Here is a 15722-nt window from a genome sequence, read left to right on the forward strand (position 1 = left end):
TTCATTTTAGTATATTCTTTTTTAATATTCCCTTTTAAATTCCTTTTTAAAATTCTATTATGCTACTTCTAGACTGATTGAAAAAAAAAGTAGCATGTGTTTGTTGGTGAAACAGAACAGGAAGTAAGGAAGAGACTAGTGAACGTTAAGTGGAAGGCCTGTGTTTGTCAGGCTGTGTTTTACAGTTGCCCATGAACAGTTTGGAATCTTCCATAAAACTTGTTACCGAAACCTGGCTATCCTCTGCCAGGAAAGTAGTGTGCCCCAAAGCTCGTTTCTTGAGGAATGTTGTTCCACCACTGCACGATACATTGGGAAATGTTTCATAGAGCATAAACTTCTTTTGGACTTTCAGATGCATACATATATTTTAAAGACTCTGAGAAGTTCTGTAGTAAGCCTGTTTAACTTTGGAACAATTTTCCATGACTTTTCGTATTTTCCGTGGAACACAGCTCTGACCAGGGAAGCACGGGATGCTGCCATCAGTCTATTCGATTATCTGTTTTCTGCTTGTGACGTATCAGTTTGACCATGCTGGATTTGGATACAACTGTCAATCAAGATTCTGTAGGGCTAAGATGATCAAACTAGGATACAAACTGGATTCATGGTACAAATTTATGGAAAAAGTGAATGAATAAGGTTTTCATAAAGCTCAATTTATTCAATTCGAAGGACTGACATTTATTCTGAATCCTTCCATGTTTTCTTTAACTTTTTAAAAGATTTTATTTATTTGTCACAGAGAGAGAGAGAGAGAGAGAGAGAGGGAGACAGGCAGGAGGAGCAGCAGGCAGAGGGAGAAGCAGACTCCTCACTGAGCAGGAATACCAATGTGGGACTCTATCCCAGGACTCTGGGATCATAACCTGGGTCAAAGGCAGAGATTTTAACCAACTGAGCCATCCAGGAACCCCTCCTTCCACACTGTAAAGTGAAATGTTGGTGATAGGAGATTTTAGTTGACTCAGCTATGAGCTTCCTCACAAGTCTAAATCTCCATCATGGCACAGATAATATCTGTTTTTTGCTCACAATTCTAAGGCCAACACTCCAATGCAGAGCCTGGCTCCAAAGAGGCTTTCAATAAAATTTGTAAAATAAATAGTAGTTGCTCTGATTAGTGCTCTATTTGACAAAATGTATCGTCAGCACCCCTGTGTTGGTCTGTTTCTAACTTGAAACTTTTGGAATCACTGAACTAGGTGAAAAGTCAAGTTTGCTAAAATGTCTCTATGGCCGCAGAGACAGTTCTTCTATAGTGTTGTCATTGGGAGGCAGCTACCACAGTAAGCGTTGCACATCCAGCCCCTTTTGCATTCCTGCGAGGCCCTGTAGCTAATTTTAATTGACAGAGTGAATCCAGAAATGATATATGTCACTTCTAGGTCAGGTCTCTCTCCCTCAGCAAGGTGAGTGCACGGGGCCATGATCTAGGGATGATGGAATCACAGGATCTTGGGGACCTGAATCACCTTAAGAAGGAAAGTCGGTTACCAAATGAATCACACACATTGAACTATTAATAAACATGAAGTAAACTTTTTTTGTGTTAAACCACTCATATTTGGTATTTGTTGTAGAACCTAGTGCTAGCTAACATCAATGTATGGATCCACACAATATCCTTTCAGAGGTATAGACTAGAAGCCTATCACCAAAAGGTTAAAATTGGTCTTCTCTCGGTAATAGGATTAATGGGTTTTGTTACTTACGCTTTCAAAGTTACCATATTTTCCAGATTCTCTTCGGTGAATAGGCATGACTATGCATTAGGTTTATAATCGAGGGAAGAACACAAATAATATATAATATGTTTGAATGATTCCAAACTCTTGTTCTTTTGTTATGGGGATCCTTCTTCACTCCCTGGGTTCTTCAAGCCCTTTCTTCATTCTGGACCTCCAAATCGGCATATGCCCATCTCTAGTCAGAACTGACAAACTGAGAAATAATCTCCCAGAGGCATCTGAGGAATAATCACAACCCAGGTTTTCTTTATTTCTCTCCAAAATGGTGGGTACTGCCTAGGGGAGAAAGACCGCTTGGGTCATTGTACCATAGGTGGATCCTTCATTACTTCATTCATATTTGTAGCTTTTTATTCTGAAATAATTACAAACCTAGAAAGAATAAATTTTTAGAAACCTTTCACCCTGAGCCCTCAAAGTGCCATATTTAAATTATCATTCTCTCTCTGTAGATAGATGATGGATAATAGATAGATAGATAGATAGATAGATATAGTTAGATGGATGGATGGATGGATGGATATACACATAGATGATAGATATTGTTAGATGGATGGATGGATAGGTAGATACATAGAATTGGGAACCATCTGAAAATAATTTAAACAAAAAGTTGAAGACAGTTGGCACTATTCATCAAAATTTAATTTATAATTATTAACTCAAAATTCTTGAAAAAGATAATTATTAATTCTGCGATTATACTTAGAGTAATTTATTGTAAGGAAATACTTACAATCACAACAATGTTTATCATACTAGAAAACAGGAGATGGCTTCTGTATCCAACAATAAATTTGGGTGAACAAATTGTACAGTACAATTAGGTACAACGCAATTACCATGCTTCCCTATGTCCTTCTGTTTGCCACTCATCGTTGGCCTCCATAGTCATTAAGATGAAGTTCAAAGGTCTTAATAGGTTTCCATCTGCAGACTGCATCTCTCTTATCACCACTAGGACTCTCTTGATCCTGCCAGAGACTCCTTCAGAGAGAGTGATCATCCAAGGTACCCCTGAACCTCATCTAGCTTTGATGAATATTGGTGTCATCACCTACGTGTTTCCTACACTTCCTGCATTAAGGATCACAGCAGGGACCATCGGACCTGGAGATTCTGATCTGCCTTTGGTCTCAGGAAATCCCGCTAGCATAGGAAACAGGTCATGCAACATGACCGAGGGCAGAGTAGAAAGCCTGGGCTCTTCAGGAAGGTCTACTCACTGTAAGAGAAAACTAACTTAGAATATAATCAGAATCCTACCGGATTTTCAACAGATAACCTATCCTAATTTCAAATATAGAGTCAATGCCTCACAATGATACATTCATAAGAATTCCTAAGAGAAAAAGAATGTCAGCTTTATTCTTAGTAACATCAACTGAAAAAGGAGATTCCCTGAATCCACCAATGCAAACTTCTAAAATTCCTGTATCCCTTTCTAGCCTGTATATTCACCTTCCTCACAAAGAACAATGAAAACAATGTATTATTCCATAATTTCCAAAGGAAATCGCTTTACTTTGACATCTCAAATTCAGACAGTCTGAAGTAAAAATAAACATGAAGTCTCAACTGGGAAGTGTTTGGGATTATCGTGTTTCTTATACAAATATTTGGATGGAAAATCATAGAATTCGATATACCAGTTATGAAATAAAAACAAGTAAAGTTAACCATGAAATACACCTCATAAATATTACACACATTTCATTAGGTGGATAAATTCTGAGAACCATGAAGGAAACCCTCCAAAATACAGTATTTATTTAAAAGACGATAGTTTGTATTGAAGACACTGTTTGCAAGAGAGAAAGGGCTTACAAATGGAATACAAAAATGCAACATTCTTAATCCATTTGACTGGACACATCAGTATGGAATATCTTACTTCCCTCAAGGAGTGTACAAGATACCACACAAACATTTAATTTTATTTAGTTTATTAATATGATCCAAACAGACTTAGCTTAAGAAATGAGGAAAGGACATACAATGAGATTTGGCTGAACTACACAAAGGGAACCTAAAAAGTGACACGATTTTCCACTGGCAACGACTTTACTAAGGAAAGTTAGTTTATTAACTAATATAAAAATAAATCTACCATAGCAACTATGACTCAAATTGAGCCAGGATGTCTCACGCATGACACCCAACCTGGTCAGTGAGGTCCTACAGGGACCTCACACCCTCCTACAATGGCTCGAATTACTGGGCCTTTGACCTGGAACCTCATGAAGGACCCCTCACAGCACAGGATCTGCAGCCAGCTATGTTTTCTCCTCAGCCTACAACCATTATATACCATTTCTGTGTTTCCCATAGCTTCTTTCTTTTTAGAGGGTAACAGAGCTCAAGAAAAAAACTCACCTGGCCAATGCTGGGTGGGGAAGGAAAAAGAAATTGTTTAAGATGGGTTTGGGGTAGTTCGGGAGTACTAGTAGACCCAGATAAACCGAGAAGCTGGAATGGGTAACACTGAAACGCACTGAGGTCAGGGGCCCATCAGTTTTTCACAGAAAGGGCACAGATGGATCAACACTGAAGGAAAGAAAGGACCATTGTTACACTGGGGAAGTCACACCCAAAGAACAATAAAGAAGACGAAACATGGAAGAGAACGTACTTTCTTTTACATTTTTAAGATGAAAGCATTTTAAGATTAAGATTCCTTTTAAGAAAGGAATCTGGAAGCCAAATCACCAAAGAAAAAGTGAAATAATGATGATGAGTCTTTAAATAAAATGAAACATGGAAAGAAATAAAGAACTCTTTCCCTTCCACTTGACTTTGTCCAAATTGTTAAAAAGGTTGTGTTAAGTCAGTCTAGTTTTGCTTTATTGGCAGCAGATACATGTGATCAGACACATCTGAGCGAAAGGAGAGAACTCAGTCAACATCTCTCAGGTAGACGGGGAAGGATGGACACAGAGAGGAAGGGAGTGTGTGACCGGAAGTTCTCCACACGCCTCATGCTCTCTCTTCGTGCCCACAGTGTCTTTAACCCACACGCTCGGATCACAGGAAACATCGTCCCCAGGCACAGAATGAGGACCATAAGCGTGTGCTGTGCAGCAAGCTACCGAGTGCCATGAAGCCCACGAGAAGCTCAAAAGAGCCATTTCTGTGCACGGAAGAGGAAGAAGAGGCTCCACACACCAAAGGCTCTGCTTTATACGGTCTTTCCACGTGGGGAGGTAACGCTGTCATCCCTTGAATCTGAAAAACCAAACAGTAGACAATGGAAGAAGAGGTCTTGCTCAGCTCCCCCACTTGGGCAGGGTGAAAGCGGTGGGTGGGAGTGGGTCGCCCAAGGAGTCAACCATCAGGGGACTCTGAGCCTTAGGAGGGCTTAGGAGGGGGGCGGGGCAGAGAGCCACATACGCCTCTGGGAAGGAGAGATATAAACTCAGCTCTGTTGCTTTTTGAAGCTCTCATCCCATCCTATTCCTGCTTCATTCCAACCTTAGTTGATTAGTCAATCTCCTTCTTTGTAGAGGGTAAAATCAGGACTTCTCAGTCAACCCAAGCAGTGACTGAACAAATAAATTATCAGACATATCAAAAGACAACTGAAACACTGGATTTATGGATATTTGTCTGTTCCTTAGATTTTACCTGTTGGGGATTAGGTAAAATGTGACATCTAGTTTCTTCAAAGATGAAAACAAAGTAGGGCTTACCGACCACTCTGCATTGTCTGTCTTGGAGCATCTCACGTTCACTGGCAAGCTAAGGACAAGCTTGTTGAAGGAAAGACCTTCCTTTTTAGCCCATTTAAACTTATTCATTGCATCCATGAAAGAAAGGTTTTTATACTGCTTGGGGCTTTTGATAATGAAAGGCCAGGTCCTGAATTTAAAATAACCACAATTAGTTATATTCAGAACAAAAGCATTACATGTCTCCCTTAATTTTCAACATTCTAAGATAGACCTCATACTTGTCCATTTTACACACACAGAAAACCTAATACAAAGGATTGATTGATTCACCAGCAATTCCAGAAGATATATAGGGACTGAGTAAGGAGTCTTTGGAAAAAAATGAAATTCCTTATTTTAGTAGCAGATGGGTACTACTCTAGACAAATAATTTTGACCCAGAAAGCTTCCCCCAGCCTCACAATCCTTTGCTTATTTGTTTTGGCTTTCCTTAACAACAATATGCCTGGTACGTGTTCCGTTCCACAGAATTTAACGCTAATGGTGTAATAAAGAAATGTTACTGTAAGACATGGAAATTTCAGTTCCATAGAGTTGAAAAGCCTGACCCCTATGGGCTGCCCTGTTTTGACTTGCCTAAGTGATAATAAATTTTTTAAAATATGAAACTGAACCAGGATTTTTCAAATTTTACTGAGGAAAAAATAAAAACTCTGCTGAAGATAAACTCTTGCTTCCACTTGCTGTTTAAAAACAAAACAAAACAAAACACATTAATGGCCAAGAAAGAAAGAAGAAATCACAGAAGAATAACACAATCTGCTTGAAAAGCTACTCCTCCAGTGATATTTTTCATGAATGTAAGTTTTATGTTATTGATTCCTGAAAAAAGAAAAACTGTTAGGTAGTGTTGGCCGACCACAAAGATTTACATGAACTAGTCCGTGAATCTTCCCAGAGATTGTCATGGGTCACCAGCAGGTATTTGATACCCATAACAACCCAAGAAGATGGTCCAGGAATTACTGATTGATTAACCTCCCCCTAAGGAATTTACACTTACCATATTTGATCTTCAAAATTTCTTTTTAAAAAATATTTATGTATTTGAGAGAGTGAGCGAGCACGTGAACAAGTGGGGGTTGCGGGGAGACAAGGGGGAGAGGGACAGCAAGCTCCTAACTGAGTAGGGAGCCAAATGCAGGGCTCGATCCCAACACCCTAAGATCATGACATGAGCCAAAACCAAGAATCCATGGCTTAACAGACTGAACCACCCAGGTGCTCCTACAGTGTCTTTTTAAATCCGTGGAAAGCTACAGGTAGGTTTTCTTAAAAGTCTTAAAATTAAATATTAAAAATAAAATTTGCTTTTCAAAGAGATAAGGTGTACATCTTTAAAAAAAAGAAAATCAAGGGTGCCTGGGTGGCTCAGTGGGTTAAGCCTCTGCTTTTGGCTCAGGTCATGAACTCAGGGTCCTGGGATCGAGCCCCGCATCGGGCTCTCTGCTCAGCAGGGATCCTGTTTCCTCCTCTCTCTCTCTCTCTCTGCCAACTTGTGATCTCTCTCTGTCAAATAAATAAATCTTTAAAAAAAAAAGAAAAAGAAGGGACGCCTGGGTGGCTCAGTTGGTTAAGCAGCTGCCTTCGGCTCAGGTCATGATCCCAGCGTCCTAGGATCGAGTCCCACATCAGGCTCCTTGCTCGTCAGGGAACCTGCTTCTCCCTCTGCCTCTGCCTGCCATTCTGTCTGCCTGTGCTCGCTCTCTCTCCCTCTCTCTCTCTGACAAATAAATAAAATCTTAAAAAGAAAAAGAAAAAAGAAAATCAGTTTCATAACCAATGAGAAACCCCTGAAGGAAATCACCAGCCTGTAACCCCCAGAAACACCACAAGGTGGCACTAGAATCCGTACTAAAGCGCTAAGGGAACTTAACCTCTGCGTTTTCCACAGCCTTGCTGGAGAGAGTGAATAGTGTATTGTTGTAGGTAGATGAAATATTTTAAAAATTTTTGCTGCTTGAATAAATCAGTAAACTAGTACTTTTCTTTTTGAGATTTCACAGCGTAAATAACAGAAGTAATATAAACACACTTGTAAATTTACTGTAAGTGTATGGAAAAGGATGTAGAAAATATTCACATGTTCAGAAACAGCCTGACTAGGTCTGGTGACAGGGGCTGGTGATCCTAAGATGGAAGCTGGACTCATACTTATTGTCTCCTCTGCATTCCTGCTGCCTTTGTCCAGACCTCTATCCGTAATGACATCACACCAACAAACCTCCTACCCCTTCCAGCCTATCCTATACCACATTTCCGGATTACTCCTGGAGAAAAGGGAATGGAGAGATGAAAAGAGAAATCCTAAAGAGGTAAATATTTACCCTGTGTATTTTTCCTTTAAACACTAAGCTTTAAGCCAGAAACAGGTAACCTTGAAGTAGCAAGTCCTGCTCTCATGGGGACTCGGAGTTGGTTAGGAATATTGAGAATGGTTTAGAAATTAAAACAGTTTCATTTCTTTACATCTGAGCAGTGTGTAAATGTCTACTCAGATGCAAATATAAATAAGAAGGTATTATTTACGTATCACCATAGTTGATAAAAACAAACTACATTAACATCATGATTTAATATTGGTGAGCAATTTCCCTTTGTAAATTCAATCTAATTGACAAGTTCATTTAAGAATATATAGCTAAGTGAAATGAACTTAGACTACCCGAAATAATTTTGGGAAAAGAAACAAATGACAAAGTTTTGGCATTTACATGGTCTTATTTCAAGACTTACTATAAAACTATGATAACAGAGTGTGACATTAGAGTAAGGCTAAGCATGAACATCAGCAAGACAGAATTCAGAGTCCAGAAATAGTATATGATCCAATTACTTTCAACAAACATTTCAGGGTAATTCAATGGGAAAAAGGTACTGTAAACCTTGGGTGGGGGGGACAGGAAAAAATCTTCATAACCTTGGGTAGGCAAAGACTTCCTATACAAGATGTTCAAAGTAAAAACAAATAAAAAATGATAAAATGGGTTTCAAAAAAATACTGTTAAAAATGGAAATGAAAATCTTCACAGACTAGGAGAAATTAGTCGTAAAAATATATCTGACAAACAGCTTATATCTGAAGTATAAAGAACTCTTTAAAAATATAAAGAACTCTTACAACACAATAATAAGAAGATGAGTAACCCAACAATGGACAAAAATTTGAACAACTAAAAAGGAACATATATAAATGACCAATAAGCATGTGAAAAGAGAATCAACATTGTTAGTCATAAGAGAAATGGAAAATAAAACCACAGTAAGATACCATTCCATACACTTAAGTAAAATTTAGGAGTTCTTATACATTACTGGTAAGAATGTAAAAAGAAGCATCATTTTGGAAAGTACTCTGAGAGTCATATGAGGTAAACAAATCCAGTGATTCCAGCAGTCCATTCTAGCCCAGAAAACGGAAAACATGTCTGTACAGAGATGAATACAACACTGTTCATAGCAGCTTCCTTCGTGATCGCTAGAGACTGGACACAATCCAAATGTCTTTCAACTAGTGATTAATAGAGGAAGAGATGAACACAAGGGAATACGACTCAACGATAAAAAGGAGTGGACGGCTGATACATCAGCAGAGATGAATCTCAAAAACATTCTGAATCAAAGAAGCCAGGCACAAAAGAGTACATACTGTAGGATCCCATTTTTATAAAACCTAGAAAAGATCGGACTAACGTGGTGCTAGAAAGCGGATTGGGAGCTTCCCGGGGCTTTGTGTGGGAGGTGTGATTGCCTCCAGATAGCAGAAGGGAACTTGTAGGGGTGATGAAAATGTTCTGTATCTTTTCCGTGGTGGGGGTAAGTAGGTATATGCATCTGAGAGTGAGTGCATTTTGTCATAGGTAAGTTCTACCTTAAAGATTTGACTTAAAAAAAAAATAGTAAAACAGAAATAAAAACATACCAACAAGCCAATGGGGAAAAAAAGACAGTATCATGTCATACACTTTATAATCTAATTGTTGAAGAAGAAAGCCAGGAAATCTGACCTAACAAGGTATAACTCCTAATCCTTTCGACACTCCAAGACTAGAGGAATGTTGGGAAGCCCCCAGTAAAGTTGTCTCAGTGATGGAAGAGAAACTTCTGGGTCACAACAGATTTAACCATATGATGTAAAGCCTCGGACATTCCCCTCTGGAAAGGGACTTGGTCCCAACCAATTAGAAAACTTCCTTGGGGGCAAGGGGGAGGCAGGGAACATCTGGCTGGCTCGGTCGGTGGAACATGTGATTCTTCATCTTTGGGTTGAGTCTGATCCCCAGGTTGAGTACTTAAAGGTTGAGCCCCAGGTAGAGAGTACTTAAAAATAAAATCTTTAAAGGGACACCTGGGTGCCACCCTAGGTTGAGGTCCGACTCTTGGTTTCAGTTCAAGTCACTATCTCAGGGTCGTGAAATCAAGCCCCGCATCAGGCTCTGTATTCAGTACAGAGTCTGCTTAAGACTCTCTCTCCCTCTCCCACTGCCACTCCCCCTGCCCACTCTCTCTCTCTAAAATAAATAAATCCTTTTAAAAAAATCTTAAAAGAAAGAAAGAGAACTTCCTCAGTAGATTTTCTTAAGAATATCTTAGAAAGGAATAACCCATCCTCTGTAATCCCAGAGTATATAGTCCCACCTCTATATGTCTATCCCCACAGCCCTTTACCCCAAAATATGGTAAAGTGTGTACATAAAATATGTCAGCCAAACCTCAAACTGTGGTGTGCAGAGACAGAGGGCTACTGTCAGATTTTCTTAGAAGGTAGACAAGAATTAACCCATATTTTATCAGATCAAAGAGCTGTTTTAGACAGAATTAGCTCAGCATAAGCAAGAAATGACATAACAAGCCTGCAAACATAGAGAAAGAAGAAATTATATCATGTTTCATGAAAAGAGACAGAAAAGGCTGACTCTAGAAGAAAATATAAACCAGTTATACCAAAGAGAATTACCACAAGTGTTTCATGTACTAAGTATATTTAATAAGAGCATGCATTTAATTAAACAAGAGCTCACATACAAAAATTTAAAACAGAATGAGATGAAAAGGGAAATAGCAGACCAATGGAAATAAATTTAGGCTAAAACAAATTTAGCACCAAATAAATTAGAAAAAAGCAAGAAGCAGAAGAACCCTCCCCAAAATTATGAGAAAACACTCGTGAAAAATTCCAAATACATTAGAAAATACTTTGTAGATATAATATAAGAAAAATTTTCCCCTGAATTGAAAAAAAAATATATATGTAATGAAAGAGCACCCTGTGTTTCAGGAAAATTTAATGCAGATGTTGAACACTAAAATATGTTCAGTTTAACTTAGGAATTCTACAGGTAGATGAAGAATACTACCATTCATCCAAAGAGAGCTCCCAAGAGGGAAAAAGTGGTAGGGCCCCAGAATGTTATATCCAGCTAAATGCTGTCCAGATATAAATGCAGAAATTCACAAATATAAAAACAACAAACAAAAAACAAACAAACAAAAAATAAGCACAAGGCATAAAACACTTGGAAATCCTTCTTTTTTTTTTTTAAGATTTTTATTAATTATTTAACAGAGACACAGAGAGAGAGGGAACACAAGCAGGGGGAGTGGGAGAGGGAGAAGCAGGCTTCCTGCTGAGCAGAGAGCCCCGTGCGGGGCCATCCCAGGACTCTGGGATCATGACCTGAGCTGAAGGCAGATGCTTAACAACTGAGCCACCCAGGTGCCCCTTAGAAACCCCTCTTGATGAACCAACTTGGAAATAACATTCTGATGAATAAAATGAAAGAGCTCAGAAATGTAGAAATCCTATAAGATTAAGGATTACCGCTGAATCTATTAAAGTCTAAAAGGTGCATTAAATATTGTGGGAATTTGGTTTGAGAAATAAAGGGGAAAATTTAAAAACTTGAAAATACAAAAATTATAATCTAAGTGATAAATGTTTGGAGGTATGGAAAAGGGATGTGGGGGAGAAATGTGAAAGTATGAATGTCCTCATCCTTTATGATTTGAAGTCAAAACCTGTAGCGAAACAAATGTGTGCAATATTTTAATGCCTTCTACAATCTCCATTCTCAACATTTGAGACCCTTTTATAAAATACTACTTCTTATGGTTAGAAACAATAGAAGCAACCATGTTTATCTTAAATTCAACAACTGTTCATTTTTAGCTTCATATTTTTATATACATTTTTAAAAGATTTATGTATTTATTTATTTGACAGAGAAAGCCAGCCAGCACAAACAGGGGGCGCAGCAGAGGGAGAGGGAGAAGCAGGCTCCCCGCTGAGCAGGGAGCCTGATGCGGGGCTCGATCCTAGCGCCCTGGGATCCTGACCTAAGCCGAAGGCAATGCTTAACCGACTGAGCCACCCAGGAGCCCCATGTTTTTATATAAATTAAACAAAATTATGATTTAATGTGTTATTTGAAACAGTACAATTATAGTCTTTATAACAGCATTTACTCATCTTTATAGCAACACCACCACAGAAAGATCTCTGTAATAACATTCAATTAATGTTAGCACCGTTTATTTCTTTTTTTAAAAAACATTTTATTTATTTATTTGACAGAGAGAGATCACAAGTAAGCAGAACAGTAGGCAGAGAGAGAGGGAAGCAGGCTCCCTGTTGAGCAGAGAGCCCGATGTGGGGCTCGATCCCAGGACCCTGAGATCATGACCTGAGCCGAAGGCAGAGGTTTAACCCACTGAGCCACCCAGGCGCCCCAGCACTGTTTATTTCTAACAGAATTTGAGGTGATTGCTTGTGCCTTCTTTTTGAAACCTTTTTTTTTCTTCCTGCCTTCCTTAATGCCCTTATAACAAGAGTGAAAGATTTTTACACATTATAAACGTGAAGGAATTTTTCTTACAAAGAAAAATTACACACAGGTCCCTTGATTCTTTTCTAGAAATCGAACAAATGACATCAAGCTTTCCATCACATAAGCCTCATTGGAGGTACGGAGAAAGGGTCAATGTGTGGTGCGGCAGAGAATACAGAATTTATCTAAACATGTGATCTAGTCTGTTATCTGATCTTTTAGGAGTCTTTCTACTTTTTCTTAAGCTGTGCCAGATCTGTAGGAGGCAGAGGGAAATCACAGCCCCTTCAACAGCAGATCTGAGACAGGATGTAGTTATCTCTTACTTTTCTACCAGCAATTCCTCTAATCCTAGGATTGTTACAGAATGTTTAAAACAAGACAGTGCACCTAACTAATCATTACATGAAAGGCATGGAATAGGGTAGTAGGGGTTATACATTATAGGATACTCCCTTGAATATGGTCTCCTGAAACCAAATTCACAATATTCTTTTCAGTAAAACAGAAAAAAAAAAAAAAAATCATCTAAGCCGTTTCTCTTTCTGGTCTTTTAGCCAGTCCCTTGTTGGTCTGGTTTTTAATAGCATCTATGCCAGTGCCATGAACTCACTTGAAAGTCTGATTTAAAGCCTAAACATGAGGGCACTTGGGTGGCTCAGTGGGTTAAAGCCTCTGCCTTTGGCTCGGGTCGTGATCTCAGGGTCCTGGGATCAAGCCCCACATCGGGCTCTCTGCTCAGCAGGGAGCCTGCTTCCCTCTCTCTCTCTGCCTGCCTCTCTGCCTACTTGTGATCTCTGTCTGTCAAATAAATAAATAAATAAATAATCTCCACCGCCCCCCCCAAAAAAATAAATAAAGCCTAAACATGAACTTTACAACAGAGGCTCCTTTTCACTCGTACTTTTGAAGAATAAATAAATTTCAACCATGTAGTTAAGTGGTTTTATGTGGGCAATGATGTCTCAAAACGGGCCTAGTTCTGGGAAGCAATTCTTAAAACCCAACTTCAGTATTTCCTCGGTGAGATCAAAGGTGGGGACTCTAGCAGAGCTCCTTGGGACTGGAGCATTTTCAGAGGACTTACACAGGTTGAACACAAAAGAAAATAATTAGGCCATAGAATGCATTTTGAATCATCAGCTTATGAGACAAAGAGCTTTGAATGTCCATTTGTTTTCAACGTGCTCTCAGATTAACCCTTTAAAGGGAAAAGTTTCTAGTCAATATATAAAAAAAAAAAATTCTAAAGGGGAGAAAAATCTACTAAGTCTTATTAGGAACAATATTGATATTTTAAAAATAAGACTATAGGGACACCTGTGTGGCGCAGTGGGTTAAGCATCTGCTTTCAGCTCAGGTTATGATCTTGGGGTCCTGGGATTGAGCCCCGATTTGGGGGGGGTGGTCCCTGCTCAGCGGGTAATCTGATTCTCCCTCTCCCTCAGCCCCTGCCCCTGCTTGTGCTCTCTCTCAAATAAATAAATGAAATCTTTGAAAAAAAATAAAAATAAAAACAAGACTAGATCCTAGTGTTTTTAGAATGACATTTTATATACTGTTTTGATAATCATTACCATTTTATTTTTTTGCATATGTAATTATTTATTTTGAATAAAAAGGCAGTTATCTATCTCCCTCTCTATCAGAGACACAACAAACATTATCTCCTACATTGATTATACACCCTCTGACGTGAAATAGTGTTTGAATCCCTCAGTTTCCATTTCCTCTTCTACAAAATTGGGATTGCAAGTCCTACTGTACCAATTGGAATTGTGTGGAAACAAATTTATTAAAATTATACATAGAGAAATACTTTACAAACTAAACCGAATTTACATAAGCATTTTTTCATTTGAATTTTAGTAGATACAGACTTCTGTTCTGGTTGTCATTGGGTTGTCTGAGGAGGAACTTACTAGAACATATTTACAGATAGTGTAATTTAAAAAGATGAGAGCTCTTAGTTCATCATTTACAATCTCTATAATAATTTAGAATAAAAAGTAGATCATAATTACATGCTACATTCAGTGAATGCATTTGACCACATTCTCATGATGTGTTTTTAATCCTCTCCTTAAACATATCCTCTCAAAAATCTATGCGTACCTTTCACCTAATTATATCAGTCTCTTTCATTAGAAAACTCTTCCTTATATTAAAACAAAATCTATGCTCCAAAATTTCCACCAGCCACCCTAATTCTTCTTTGTGGTATTGCTAAGAATGAATAAAATCCTTTTTATCTACATTGACCTTAATATATCCAAAGCAGAACTTTCCATTTCTTCTTCAAATATGTTCCCCACAGCACATACATCACTGTTTTCTCTTTCCTCTTCTTTTTCCCTTATCACCTCTCTGAGATGCCATCAACCAACGAGTCCAGCGTGTGCCACCATGAGAAGGTAACCTTCTTTTTTTTTTTTTATATTTTATTTATTTATTTGATAGAGATTCCAAGTAGTCAGAGAGGCAGGCAGGGAGAGAGAGGAGGAAGCAGGCTCCCTGCTGAGCAGAAAGCCAGATGTAGGACTTGATCCCAGGACCCTGGGATCATGACCTGAGCCGAAGGCAGAAGCTTTAACCCACTGAGCCACCCAGGCACCCCAGAAGGTAACCTTCTTGTAACTGTTTCTCATTAGCTCAACTGCCACCCCCTTGGTCCCAGACGCATTCGCCTCACAACACAACACAACTCAACCTCGCCATCACAACAGTCTCCTGGTTGGTATTTATTTTCCCAGTCTGGTCCTCCTAGAATCCTTTTTCAATTCAGTAGCCAAATCAACCTTGTTTCTATCCTACAATGGCTTCTTTGCACTTAGGACCCAAAGTCTTTATGTCACTTATAAAGTCCCATGTGACCTTTATGTTGCCTATAACATCCCTCCTGCTGTCAGACCTCCTCACTTAACTCTCTACCATATTGCACTCTGTTCCAGCCAATCTCACCTTCTTGCTGTTCTTTGAACATGCTACCTTCATACCCACCCTAAGGTCATTACACTGGCTTTTTGGAAAGAGTATACCTTGTATCTTTCCATGGCTGGCTCCTCATCACTTAGGTCTCTACTCAAATATCACCTCCTGCCATGGATCAAATGTTTGTGCCCCAAATTCATATGTTGAAATCTTAACACTCAGGTGATGGTATTAGGAGCTAGGGTCTTATCCCCTCATGGGATTAGCACCCTCATAAAAGCAGCTTGAGAAAGCTCCCTCCCCCACTCTGCCCCATGAGGTTACAGTTAGAAGATGGCCATCTGTGAGCAAGTGAGTCCTCACCAGACGCTGAATCTGCTGGCGCCTTGATCTTGGACTTTCCAGCCTCCAGAACTGTGAGCAATAAATTTCTGTTGTTCATCAGTTACTCTGTCTGTGGTATTATGTGACAGCAGCCT

The 15722-nt window shown here is 39.0% G+C and overlaps 1 protein-coding gene across 1 annotated transcript in view; it reads right to left on the bottom strand.

Moving 5' to 3' along the window:
- Positions 1-2453: 2453 nt before the first annotated feature.
- The window catches only part of LOC111147812 (monooxygenase DBH like 1), an 89312-nt gene continuing 76043 nt past the window's right edge, over positions 2454-15722 (bottom strand). The window contains exons 11-12 of the mRNA XM_022504059.1: positions 5444-5612; positions 2454-4979 (exon numbers count right to left, since the gene is read on the bottom strand). Coding sequence (XP_022359767.1) covers positions 4779-4979; positions 5444-5612 — 370 coding nt within the window. The 3' untranslated portion in view covers positions 2454-4778. The remainder of the gene's footprint in view (positions 4980-5443; positions 5613-15722) is intronic.

The sequence above is a fragment of the Enhydra lutris genome, unplaced genomic scaffold (assembly GCF_002288905.1).
Source record: "Enhydra lutris kenyoni isolate GAN:26980312 unplaced genomic scaffold, ASM228890v2 scaffoldscaffold17, whole genome shotgun sequence".
Classification (NCBI taxonomy): Eukaryota; Metazoa; Chordata; class Mammalia; order Carnivora; family Mustelidae; genus Enhydra; species Enhydra lutris.